Here is a 13796-nt window from a genome sequence, read left to right as displayed (position 1 = left end):
TAAAATTTTGCTTGCTTGTCTTGCAGTTTGAGCAGATCCCACAAAATGACTCTGTTATACTCTAACCACACACACATTACCACAACCCCAACACAGGCAAAAAAGGCCTCAATTGTGGTACTAAAGTCTGTCTATGCTGACTTTACATTGCATGACTCAATAAAATTGCAAAGTGTAAACTTTAGTGCAGTGATTTTTTTTATTATCTTTATAAAACAGGCTGTAGAGAGACTGTGTAGTCCTACCCATCTACATCTCCACCTGGTTTTAGCATCAGTGCAGAGTGGCATAAGTTAGCAACGCTGCTGTAGCAATGGTTTGTCAATGGCTTAATCTCAAATGGCCCCCTCCTTCCTATATAGTGCATTATGGACATTATGAAATACTGGCTTCTGCACCCAACAGTGCACTGTTTGCCCTGTGAGCAGGTGCGCACACATGTCTGAATCCCAAATGGCTAATTACACATGATGCACTGCTCCACTGCAAGAGCCAGTGCTTTAATTCATATGTAGTGCACTATATAGGGAGTAAGGAGGCACTTGAGATTTAGCCAGTGTTTTTGCTCTCGTACGTGCAGGGTGTCGTTTTGAACGAAACCACTTCATTGCAAATTATCAAATCAAATCAAATTTATTTGTAGCGCTTTTTACAACGGATGTTGTCACAAAGCAGCTTCACAGAATTTCGGAAAAGACAAAGTTTTAACAGGACTGTAAGAATGTACAGAAACCCCCCGGTGGGCAAGCCAGGGGCAACAGTGGCAAGGAGAACCTCCCTCAGAACTGAGGAAGAAATCTTGGGAGGAACCAGGCTCACCAGGGGGGACCCGTCCTCCTCTGGTCAGACTACCCACAGAGTTATTATACTACTAATATTAATAGCAGTAATATTGGTATTAGGAATAACTGGGAGTCTATGAGAACATCAGTGTAGTTACACACAGACAGAACTGTTTGTAGGTGTTGCAGTGTGAGCACCCATGTCACATCATATTAATTAGACCAGGCATTTTTATACAGTGTGAGTATATACTGTAAATCATAGGCTTTGTCTATACACAATCTATTCATACATAGAGGGTTGATCATCAAAGTACAAGATTTCTAAAATCACAAAATGACTTAAAAGGTAGTGACTCTTGTAGGCTGGCCTGCTGGGTTGGTTCTTGAATTGAACATCCAGTTCCTGGAAAAACCTTTAATCATGCAGTGGTTCTTATACTTACATCTCACTTATAAAAATGTTTCTTGAAGAAAGAAAATGTTTTTATAGGACCAAAGGTGGATCTTCAATGATATCACTCCAAAGAACATTTTATGACACCTTTATTTTTAAGAGTGTATCATAAGCCTAGTGTTGATGTAGTTCAAGCTATGAATGCTATAATATTTTATATTACATTAACGTTCAGGAGCAGATATAATACATATGTAGATTGTAGCTGTTATTTTTGCAAGGACACGTTTAGCAAGAACCGAGATGATCAGGTAACGTTACCATTGATGGTTTGAATTCCAGGTGTAATATACCTTCCTCCAGTAGAGGGTGCTATGTGCATAAAGACCATAAGGAATACTGTATGACTAAGTGAAATGAAGATGGGTTTGGGTTTGTGAGGGGAAAATGAGTATTGAGTATGAGAGAACATGAAACCAGACGTGCTCATGGGAATGTCTCTCTATACAAATACAATCAGATTTGACTAGATAAGTCTTACAGACTGCCATTTACACTCTATATCCTGTTTCTGTTGTTATTCAAAGATCTGACTTAAGAGCTTTTATCCTTTCACTATATTAACTAGTTATTGTTGCTGGCCTTTAAAATGGCCCTGCCTTGCTTATTGTGTACAGCCTGCCCTTAAGCAAAATATCTAGACTTCAGATACATGACAGTGGGACTCATAAAGCCCAGCCTCTATACAGTAAGACACGGGATGCATTATAAAAATGACTGATTGTTTTTAACACCTATTTGTTTTCATGTAACATATGGCAATAAAGACCAGAGGGTATTACACAAAGCAGGATTTCTAAAGTTGAGAACTGTGTTGAGAAATGTTACTTACCTCTTCTCCTTTTGGACAGGCTTGTTTTCTGGCCTACATTATTGGGTTAGCCGAAAAAAAACCAAGCTTTGTGAGCTAACCCCGAGGAATGCAGTTGGATAGACACACAATAAGAAAATTAGTAATAATCTAAGCCATACATCACATTTAGACTCGATACTTTTGATGTTAAAAGCTTTGAATGTTTTCTTGTTAGAGGTGGGGAATCACTCTCAATTACTTCAAGATGTTTATATCAGAATCAGAATCACGCTTTATTGGCCAGGTATGATGCACATACAAAGAATTTGGTTTTGGTTGCAGGAGCTCACAGTGCACAGTATCAGACAGACATGTGCATGTAGAGAATAAGATAAAATAAATATAAAATCAAGGAGATCAAATAAAACCTGCATTCCTTCCATCACACACTCACTGAATGAAGTAGCCTGATCAACCACCTGTCTGTAAGCAGACTCATCACCATCTCGGATGAGACCAATGACTGTAGTATCATCTGCATAATTCAAGATTTTGACTGAGGGGTCAGTCGTTCGTGTACAGTGAGAAGAGCAATGGTGAGAGGACACAGCCCTGTGGAGCACCTGTACTGATGATTTGGGTGTTTGAGGTGATTTTATATATATATATATATATATATATATATAGTCATATTGCTCAGTCCTACATATTGTGTCTAAAAGGTCTGAAACTAGCATTACATTTGACTGGTGGTGGTGGAGTCAGTAGGACCCATTTTCACTGTTTACCTAAAGAAGAAAATCTGTGATTTATTATTTCAACCTCAGATTCCTTGGCCTTTGCTCATTTTTGGTGAAGAACATATAAAATACATTTTAAGTGACTTCTCACTGTCAACCCTTACTCATTTATATTACACGTGTGGTGTTGGGGTGAACCCGCAGGGAATAAACGTGTGGAGATGCTGTGTCCCTTCACTCTGTTCTCCTCCTACTTGGCCTGCTTTTAGTGTGTGTGTGTGTGTGTGTGTGTGTGTGTGTGTATTTTTACTTACATTCTTCTGCCTGTATTGATTACAAAACAATTATGCTGAGTAACAAAAACATCAGCACCACACGAGGGTTCAACAACATAACCCAAATAGACCAATGGCCCAGACATCTATCAATTGAGTCAACTTATTTAAAGGCAAAAATCAATGAAAAAACATGACAATATCACAAATGACATGAACTTTTTCTTCGTCATCCCGAATTGCTCATGTCTAATTTTGCTAATGATAGAATCCGTTGGTAGGGCGATAATGACAGCACAGGGTTAGTATCAGTAATTGTACTGTTTCACATGATGCTAATGTAGTGAGTAGTAGCAGATTTGTCTGTTTTAAAGTATGTGGAGATATTTCCATTCATCTATACATCTATTTAAATTATCTGCTCATTTTAATAGCAGTCTCTGACTCATAAGTCACTGCTGTAATGTTTGACGGTAATGTTTCTGAAGGGCCCCCGTGCATTCCTTTACAGCCCATTTGTAACAGGCTGAAAACACTGCTAAGAGGGGTGTAATGGGACCTTCCATTTTTTATCCCTCTGGGCGACAAAATGGGTAATTCAGGCCTGGATGATTAACCTGTTGATCATGACTAATGTTAGCTACAGCCTCGTGTGACACATTCCGCAACTGAATGGTAGTCTGTCTTTCTTCCTGATGCCTTCACCATAAACACTCTTCCACTGATCCACTCTCTGTTTACATCAGAGCTCAGCATGTTACAATTCAGTATCTTAACGTTATATTTTCATTCTGTTCAGCTCAACCAAACAGAACAGTGGAATGATTAGGGACAAAGAATGTGGAGAGACAGGCCAAGGCCCCAGGAAGCCTTAATACAGCCCTGTCAATACTCACAATACAATAATCCAATGTACAATAGGAAACAGATAAAAGAGGCCTGATGATATAATTCAGTACTACAGAATATACAGAACCTACATAACTGCGCACAAAACACTACAGAATGATGGCCGACAGTGAAATATATGCAAAACCAGCCCTACACAGTCTAACAGCTGCAGTCTAGTGAAAGTGTAGCTTCACTAAAGGTTACTAATGGATTTACATGTGAACATACAGGTGTTATTGTCCGTTTTTAATGCAGAACACTGGAGGGCATTCATTCGATTCTAATATGTATCTGTACTGGTACTGAATCTCACTATACTTTGTAGGCTTGACAGTAAACTTTGACAAACTGTTTAGAGCCAGTGGTCAGTGTTTTGATAGTGGGATGCGTCCTGCCAGACCCAATAGGAAGTAATAGGAAGTAGGTCTTTCTGCAAGCTTTTATATTTTTCTTGTAAAAATCTTAATAGAGGTGTTTTATAAGTCTTACATGATTGCATTCTTTTATCATTACTGTTTTTTAAAACAAGGTCAGCTGGTTTTAGAGCTTATTTTCTTTTACAATAACAAGCTGGTAATGTTTGCTTTGATGCAGCAGCACTGCAGCCTATATCTGGATGATGGAAAGTAAATCAGAGATCCACATGGCCCTCCATATGGCCTTCCTGTCTTGGGTTTAAAGGGTTGCAGTACCAGGCTGTGATGCCACTGAGTTTCATGTGCAACACTAAGTACCCATCAACAGTCAGTGCTGTGCTGCAGGCCATGACAACACTGTTGAAAATGAGGTGTTCAGCCAAAATAAGAGCCTCGCAAAGATTCTGCATTGGTTTAACTTGCAGTGTTTACTAAGTACATAGAACTCACAAATATACTGTATTGAACTGAATAAATATAGGTTGGGTCACCTAACTGGGTTTAGTGTGTCATTGACAGAACTCAAAAATACGGGACAGAGCACAGAAATGAAAGGGGCTTTATTTATTTATTTATCTTGGATTCTGCTGAATACAGAAAGAAAGGAAGGCAGCTTGCTAATGTTACTGCTAGGCCAGCAGTCATAACTGGTTGACACCAGCATGTTTCATAATATAGCTGCTGAATGTTGTAGTGAGAGAAACCGATGGACAAAAAGATAAAAAAGCAACTAAATCTTTAATTCCGTCAAACCAGTGTGGCTAAGGGACGTAATGCTCCAGAATACATAACATGATATTATACTATCATATTAAACTAGTTTTAGACCTCAGTGCCCCTTTAGGGATGTTGGTAAAATAGAAGCCAGAATTCAATGTTAATTGGTAGTAATGGATAAAACTGCTTGCATTTTGAATATATTATTGATTTCTGTGAGAAGATCTGCTTCCAGCAACTCCAGCAGTTCTTATCAATTCTTATCCTTAGGCCACCTCAGATACCACCGAATTCTCCAAGCGAGAAGTCTGGCTTTCTGAATAGCACACAAAGCTGTAAGTTGCTGTGCTGTTTAAAGTGCCTTAAGTACAGTTCCACCTGAAGCACTTCACTTTTGCCTTATTCATGTCCAGTGAACCACGCCATGTTAGAGAAGACTGCCTCTTTATTATTGATGAGAGAAAATCCTTTGCTCAGAGCTGGAGAGCAATGCTGGTGCATTTTTTGTATGAGGCTGCTCTGCAGGGGCCTATTCTGCAGGACCAAAGCCTCTGAACCATTTTAAAAGGAAAAAAAAACAGCGCACAAAGAAAGAGATGAGGAAAAGCCTGTTCGGTCAGTGCATGTCCCCCTGCATGTTTCAGATTTAGATCAGTCAGAAGCTCAGCCACTAGAGCTTCTCTGCTGTAGGCCTGAACTCAGTGCATCTCAAAAGAGCTGGAAGAAAACAGCTGCATAAGCTTAAGCACTGTAGTTAGAACATATATGGCACTCCTAACAATCTTTTAGCTCACTAGCTTATGAGTATAAAACATATTAATGGATTAGTTATAATCAACTGTAGTAATTAAATGCTAATTTTGAGGTTAACTGTATTTTTTGTCTTAACAAGGATAATTTTTTACTGTTTAAATTTCAGTAATATATAAATAGGTCAGCTCAACACTTGCTTACTGGTTGTATTTTTAAAAATAATTCCAAATCATACCAAAATATTCAAATTAGATCAGGAATGTTGAGATGCAAAAGGAAGGCTTTGTTGATGTTCTAAGAGAAGTTACACATCCTCTACGAAGAACCAAGTGCTAAGAATGGGATGTTTACCATGTTGCAGTATTCGAAAAAGCAGTGAACTTTAGATACAAGGGTGCAATTCTGCTTTCTAAAGTAAAAAATAGTCTAAAAACAAATGACTATATCTGGACTATAATACACAATCTACATAATACATAATCTATAGATTATGAGAAGGACGACCAACTGCCGAGCCCTCCTGCTGCCCACTTCAGACCAGCTGCCCACGCCCCAGATACCACCACCTGCCTTGGACGAGCTGCCCACCCTACACTGATGTTCTCATAGACTCCTAGTTATTCCTAATAACAATATTACTGCTATTAATATTAGTAGTATAATCACTTGTAGGTAGTCTGACCAGAGAAAACATTATGCAAATACATCTATCATCTCTGATTTTGAATATTTCTGCTTTTACAAGGAGACTGTAGCAGTGCCACCATATTTTAGCACATTTTTCCCTCTTGACTAGTCTAATGACTAATGTCTAATGACTTCACTAATGGGAATTATTTCAATTTTACTAATCTTACATACTGAAGCTTTAACAACACATTCACACTCAAATGTATTACCATTAACTTTATTACTAGTCATTTATTATTCCATTACAAAAACGCCCAACCCTTTACCCACCGCGAGGAAACTCCACTAGTGCCACTGCTAGTTAAAGTTAAAAAGCTTAGGAAAAGTAAAAGTAATACAGCCAATTACACCAGATTTTGATTTGATAATGAACATAATTAACAACAGAAGGTTTTTAGTATTTTAATAAGCAGCAAGACCACATCCTGTGGTTTGCCCCCTTTATCAGAAATTACCGCTCAACAGTGTACGTCAGCTGTCTTGTGACAGCACGTGCTGTGGCTTCCACGCATTCCTCTGGTTAGAAGCACGTGCAGAGCATCAGTGGAGAACCTCATTCCTGTGCCTGCAAAATGCAGACTAGCTCATTAGATTGCTTCAACAAAGTATGAGCGCCAAATGTCAGTGATCTTGTGTTGCCAGTGTGATTGACATTAATGCATCAGTCATTCAAGCATTTGTGACAAAACAGCCCTGAAAGAGCAGATTTTTGATCCACTCCTAAACATGAATGTTTAAAACATCATGCCCACTTGTTTGTTTATCTTCTATTTTGTGAGATCTCTCTGCCAGGGTCCTCATGTGCCAGCAGACATGTGATGAATACAAACAGACCTAAACTACACAACAGCACTTGAAAATAAAAATAAGTGTTTTAGAGACATTTTCTAGACATATACTCATATAAGGATGTTGGTTCAATGGTTCTTTATTAAATATATTAGCACCATAAAGTGGTTCTTCTACTGTTGTGGAGTCAAGCTTGTAACAACAGAAGATTCCTTTTTGGGTACTATTCAAAAAAGTTCTATACAGAACATGCAACACATTCTTGGTGACTCTGAAGAAACATTTCACCAAATGATTCTTTGAGTGTTAATTGTGATATATGGAACCATTGTTTTTACTAAAGAACTCTTGAAGAACCATTGGACCATCAAGAGTAGAGATAAAGTATAGTTTTAGCAATGAATCACCATTGGAAAATCGTTTTAGTCTAGTTTTAAACTAAAAATTTAAGGATCTAATATTAAGTCAAAATTAAAGCCTTTCCATGGTCTACCTAAAACAAATATTACCATTCCACCGTTTCTGAAGCAAAGCTGATGTTTACATGGTTTAGTATTCCTTAAAGGCAGCGAGATAAAGTGAAACTAGGCCAATAAATTGAAATGAAATTCTGCCAGTGTTCCTCTTGGATATGTACATGGAAGGTATTACAGCAGGTGATTCAGAGACTGTGCGTATGCTCATGATTTGGGATTAGTACTGAGGTTTATCTTCAGAAGAGAAACCTGTTCAGGTGGTTTTGCAACTCAGGCCTCTGTCATTGTTGCCACGCCCAATAGAGGGCACCTACAGTTCAGTATTGTGCTGTTTGATTGGATGTCAGTGAAGAGGTCTTACCTATGATCATCTTGCATTTCTGAAGAAGTCTGCACACCTGTGGCACAACACAAAAGCGTCGGCTCTGTTTTCGTAGTGATGAAACTCAGTGTTGAGTACGATGCCATAAACGAGCTCAACACCTTCAGCAATGGAGATGTTTTGGCAGGCCAGGTTATTGTTGAAGTGTCAAAGAAAACCACCATCAAGTCCCTCACCATCAAGGCAAAAGGGAAAGCCAGTGTTGTGTGGACGGAAACTCACGGAGACCATCAAGTGACGTACTGGGATAACGAGAAGTACTTCTCACAGACAGAGTCTATTCTACCCAAAGAGAACAAAGATGGTAATATAGCACATTATTTTCACTAAAATGAGTTGCATTTTAAAGTGATTAGGACATACAGTATCAGTGCAGATCTGTCGATAGTCCAGCTGCTAATACGTTTACCCCTCTTGCTACTGGGGTGGTTCCCTCAAAGGTACATTTCAGTACCTTTAGTCAGGGATCATAATTGTCCCACTGAATCCACTGAAATCACACCGTATTTTCTCAGCTGTATTGACTCCACACAGCCCTTCTTGCCTCCAGGCTTTTTATTGTATTCTTCTGTTGTAAAACATCAGGCAACAAAGTTACAAATATGTACTTTTCCACTATGAAAATTTAAGGTACACAACTGGACCTAAAATCCACTGATATACATTTACATGTATATGTATGAGGTCACATTTACATATTTTGTACCCTGATGAATGAAAAATGTACCAGCACAGAACCTTTATTTCTAACAGTGTAGTTACCACCCACCTCTCAACATGCATGGATTGTAAATTGTTTTATACATTGTCAATCCAGGTTCACTAAAATAGGTCAAACTCTTAAAATACTTGTGTTTATTATCAGTACCTTGAGTGAATGGATCATAACAAATCTCGCAGGCTCTGCTGAATGTTCAGGGGCTAATTGCATTAATACATTTTCTTGAGGATGTAAAACAATAATATGCAACGTTAGTTTGAATTTTTGATTATGAATTGACTTCTTTTGAATGCTTTCTCATCACTTTTGTATTTCTGCCTGTGCTTTGCTCATCGCCATGTTTTTAGGCTCTTTCACTCTCAGTGGTGGGAGACACACTTTTGCTTTTGTGGTGCAGCTTCCCTTAAAGTAAGGTTCTCCTCTCGTCTCTTCTCTCACTAACATGCCTGGATAAAAATCGCTCATTTGATTGAGCCTGTTTACACTGATTTTCACTTGATAACGTGGAAAATGTGCATTAATAAGCTATAGAATGCTTTTGAATGTGATATAGAACCATTTTCAAAAGGTGATGCAAAGAAGCATTTAGGGTTCTTCGAGTGTTCATGGTTCTATATAGAACCATTTTCCTTGCTAGTGATCTTTTGAAGCAGCATCTTTTTAAAGATCTGAGTGTTTTTGATTAGCAATAGGTGGAGGCGGTGAAGGGTTAACCATAATATTTCTGGTTAATTTGATTTTTTCCCGCCCACTGGTGCACAGCGATATAATCAAAATCAGAAGATGTTTTAGAGGCTGGCAAAAAGTCATTCTGTTTTGAAGGGAGATTAAACAAACACAAGAATTTTGTCTTTTAAATGTGTGATATGATGAGCCATGTTTAATATGACCAGGCTCATGATCTAACCATGTAAACAGGTCAATGTAAAATATAACCAGTATGCATTAGGTAAGGTTTTTACCAGTCAGCCTCTTGTTTTCTTCCAGTTTCTTTGGACAGCAGTGTGAACATTTTCTGATTAGACTGCATTTTGATTAATATACTGTTCATTAAATAACAGGAGAATCTTTGACCTTACTTGTATATGCACTAAAAAGATGGTTCTTTCAGTGTTCTCTATGTAGAGCCATGAACACTGACAGAACCCTTTGAGTAAATGGTTCTTTGTATCATTAATGTGTTCTTCAGATTGATGGAGAATGCACCGGGGATGGTTCTGTACAGAACCTTTTTGAAAAGGGTTCTATATAGCACCAAAAAGGGCTCTACAGTGTCCAGCCTGAAGAACCCTTTTTGGTGCTATATACAACCATATAAAACACATTCTCCATAAATCTAAATAATCCTTTAACAATACAAAGAACCGTTTAATCATCAAAGGGTTCTTTGAGTGTTCATGATTCTAAAGGGTCAAAAGTCACAGGACACTGTATTGTAGAACCATTTTCTTTAATAATGAACCCTTGAAGAACCCTTTTTTTGAAGTGTGTACATAATCTAAAATGTCTAGCGTCATTATGTTTTCCTAGTTAACTCTTTGATTTGTTTCTGCACAGTGAATCTGAATGTGCCAGTGTGGATCTCTCTGTTTCAGTGACATGCCGTCATCTTTCAAAGGTGAATCTGGCAAAGTTGAATATCACCTGGTGGCCCAGTTAAACAGAACATTGCGAGTGCCGTGCAAAGCCAAGACAAAATTCAGCTTTGTTTCACGTCCCGATGCGCTTCTTCCCGTATCCATGGTAGGAGCTTTATCAGCCTCAGTCAGATTTATAATACAGGTTTTATACTATGCATCGTACATATCGACAGTATATAGATCAATAATAATATGGGTTACACAAAAAATAAAAATAAATAAAATAGGGAATTCACATAAAATAGATTTTTGTAAGTCAAACTGACCAAACATTTTTGCATTCTTGGAAATTTTTCTTTCAGTCACCACAATATGAAGTTAAAGAGAAGGACGTGACATTCTTTGCTTCTGGGAAGATCTCAATGAACATCTTCCTGGAGAAGACAGGTTACCAGCAAGGTAGGAGGACAAAAGTCCATGCTTTTATAATCATTGGCTGCTTTTTATATGAGTAATGTGATGTCTTACAAAATGCAATGTCTTAAAAATACAGTACTGATTTGTAGTCAGTTTAAATTGAAAATGGTTGAAAAAGGCAATTCACTGCAAATAATGATACTTTAATTTGAGTCAATATTTCTCATTTTTACCTCTTTTAAGTCATTTTATCTAGTGCAAGTATATTTTATGGCAAATAATTTGATTATTTCAACAAATAACGCTTGAATCAGGCAAAACTGTATGGACCACCAATGTAATAAGATGATTCCATAATAAAAACTTATCTATAAATAAGTGCATTTTATAGTTTAACAATATCATATAATAATATAATTTACATTCTAACATATTTCATAATGATATTCTCAAAATGAGAAATATCTAATATTCAGTAGATTTAGGACAAAGTGCTGTTTTAACTGTGAACCAGAATCTAAAATCAAAATTTTAATGTTGACATTAAGGTGAAAACTTGGTCGTCAGAGGAGAAATCGTCAACAGCTCGACGAGAAAGATTGTTCCTAAATATATCATCTATCAGAAGCAGAGCTTCTTTGCTCAGGGGAACAGAACAGTGCACACTACAAACATTGTGAAGGAGAAAGAGGCTCCTTTATCTTCCTCCACCAGGCAATCTGTGTCTAAAATATTGACTGTTCCCTCCGGAGTCACCCCCACCATCCTCAACTGCCGCATCCTGAAAGTGGAATACAGGCTGAAGGTATCTGTGAATGATCTATAAGAAGAGTGTAAGGACAGATGGATTGGTTTAGTAGTGATTGAAAGGGTCATAAAAAGAGGCCTCAATTGAACACAGAAATTGCAGTAATGTGAGAACATACAAATACTTGAATGATAAAAGACCACCCCCACCTCTCTGATGCTTGATGTGGTTGGGATGGAGCCTGAAATAGTTTCTTCGACCTATAAACCCTGACACTCAATTCTTGTTCAATTTTGCAGGTTATCCTGGATGTATCCTTCACCAAAAACCCGGTAATTAAACTCCCGCTGGTCATTCTGCCTGGTGGCATCGATGAAGCCATGAAGAAGCAACAACCCCAGAAATCCAGCTGGACCAGCTAAGGCCAATATCTTAATACTGGTCCTCATTAGGTCCTCTGAAATCTGTTTTACATGCAGGGAAATGAGCAATACTGATCAAACTAAAACATGACAAATGCTCCAATAATTACGCCTACATATCTTAGAGAGCAACAAAATTGCTTACCATGCTCATGATACTCATATCGACTGGTGAGAGGTTGGTGGCGGTTGGTTGGTGTAGTGGGTAAATTCTCTGCCTTCAGCATGTTAGCATGTTACCTTCAGTAGATATCTCAGCAACACAGTACATAGACGTCTTTGACATCGTCAAAACTCTGAATTCTCCAGATTCTGTTGATAGTTTAGTTAGTTTTGGAATGTTTTATACCACAGATCTTACAAATGGCATCTTTAAAATGAACATGCATCATCAACACGCATTATATCTCTGTTATGAACCATCACTTCAAAGTAAACAAACAGAGGCCTAACTAAGAATCCCATATATCTGTTCTATGAATTATGCCCTCAAATTAAAATGATACAGGGACATATGTGTGAAATAGTTTAGTGTGAGGACTTCAAAATCTTTCAGGGAGCTGATTTATAGTGTTAGGCCTCTGCCTTGTTAATTCTATTACTTTGGAATGATGCTTCAGAGTTTATGGGCCTCTGTGTCAATGCAGTGTCATTTCATTCATTAAACCATCCAGTGTCGTCTTGTATAGTGAAATAAGCTGTTCATAAATACTCAAATAATGATGTTTGAATACCTTTTTCAATTTGTGATGAAGTCACTTCAGATAAAGTGTCAGCGTCTGTTTATCTCTCTCATCAGTGGACGAACCCAGTAGACTCATTGTACTGATGAATGGAGCAAATCAATAATTAGATGTGTCTTCAAATAAATGAGAACAAGGCAGGGATCATTTTATTTGGCATCATTGTCTCTTAACTTTCTATAGCCATAATAAAGCCATCATTAAAACCAATGGGATCATGTCTGGGTGAAATTGAGAAAAACAGTTTTATCAGTAGTAGGTCTCCTAACTGGCCTTCCTATGAAGAATACTAAACACAAAGCACACTGAAAATGCTGCTGTAAGGGTCTTAACTATCACTAAGAATGAATAACTACAATTCTAATATCTTTACACAGACTTCTGGTTAATATAATACATTTTTAAGTGATGCTACTTACATAAAAATACATCAGGACTAAAATATATTACTATATGCTTAAATAATACAAAGAGCTTCTCTAAAAGGCTTATATATTACATTGTTCTTGTATTTTATTATTTCCTATTATGACACCAAAAACATACGCATATGTAAATGCACTGGTTTGGGATGTGAGGCAGATTATTTTCCACATATGGACCATATGGATTCTACTCCCATGGGGCAGTAACTAAATAGTAGCTACTTTTTTGTAGTTAGCTACAAATTTTAGTAGCTAGTAGCTGTAGCTGCTGCAGTTGTTTGAAATGTAGCTATTAGCTGTAGCGTCTACAAATTTTTGTGTAACTATAGTGAAAATGTTCACTGTAATTTCGCTATAGGCTTCAGTCAATCCAGGAAAAATGAACCACAGAACGTGAACTGGGCTGGTGGCGACTGTGCTAACCGGACTGAGCTGAACTTCCAGCAAACGGGGACACGCTGATCCCCCTAACTAGCTGGCTTAACTCAGGGGTCAAAAGGTTAAGAGGAGCCAAACTCCAATCAGAGCAAGATTCTGTCTGTTTTACCGTCTTGGCTGTAAGTATATCTCAGTAAGAGC

General features: G+C 37.8%; 1 protein-coding gene across 1 annotated transcript; it reads left to right on the top strand.

Moving 5' to 3' along the window:
* The first annotated feature begins 8218 nt into the window (after positions 1 to 8218).
* zgc:110353 (uncharacterized protein LOC550482 homolog) lies at positions 8219 to 13002 on the top strand. The gene is made up of 6 exons (XM_017686523.1): positions 8219 to 8465; positions 9230 to 9290; positions 10478 to 10625; positions 10825 to 10921; positions 11428 to 11684; positions 11927 to 13002. Exons 1-6 carry the CDS (start codon positions 8219 to 8221, stop codon positions 12047 to 12049), a joined length of 933 nt encoding a protein of 310 aa, XP_017542012.1. The 3' UTR covers positions 12050 to 13002.
* The last annotated feature ends 794 nt before the right edge of the window (positions 13003 to 13796 follow it).

Source organism: Pygocentrus nattereri, chromosome 28 (assembly GCF_015220715.1).
Source record: "Pygocentrus nattereri isolate fPygNat1 chromosome 28, fPygNat1.pri, whole genome shotgun sequence".
Classification (NCBI taxonomy): Eukaryota; Metazoa; Chordata; class Actinopteri; order Characiformes; family Serrasalmidae; genus Pygocentrus; species Pygocentrus nattereri.
The sequence above is the reverse complement of the archived record's forward strand: the minus strand, read 5'-3'. Positions and strand labels throughout refer to the sequence as shown.

Bases quoted from the DNA above. Each gene is read 5' to 3' on its own strand.
- zgc:110353 (XM_017686523.1), top strand. From the start codon at position 8,219: ATGAAACTCAGTGTTGAGTACGATGCCATAAACGAGCTCAACACCTTC. The intron at 10,626-10,824 runs GTAGGAGCTTTA...TTTTTCTTTCAG, and splicing joins CGCTTCTTCCCGTATCCATG to TCACCACAATATGAAGTTAA. The intron at 11,685-11,926 runs GTATCTGTGAAT...TCAATTTTGCAG, and splicing joins AAGTGGAATACAGGCTGAAG to GTTATCCTGGATGTATCCTT.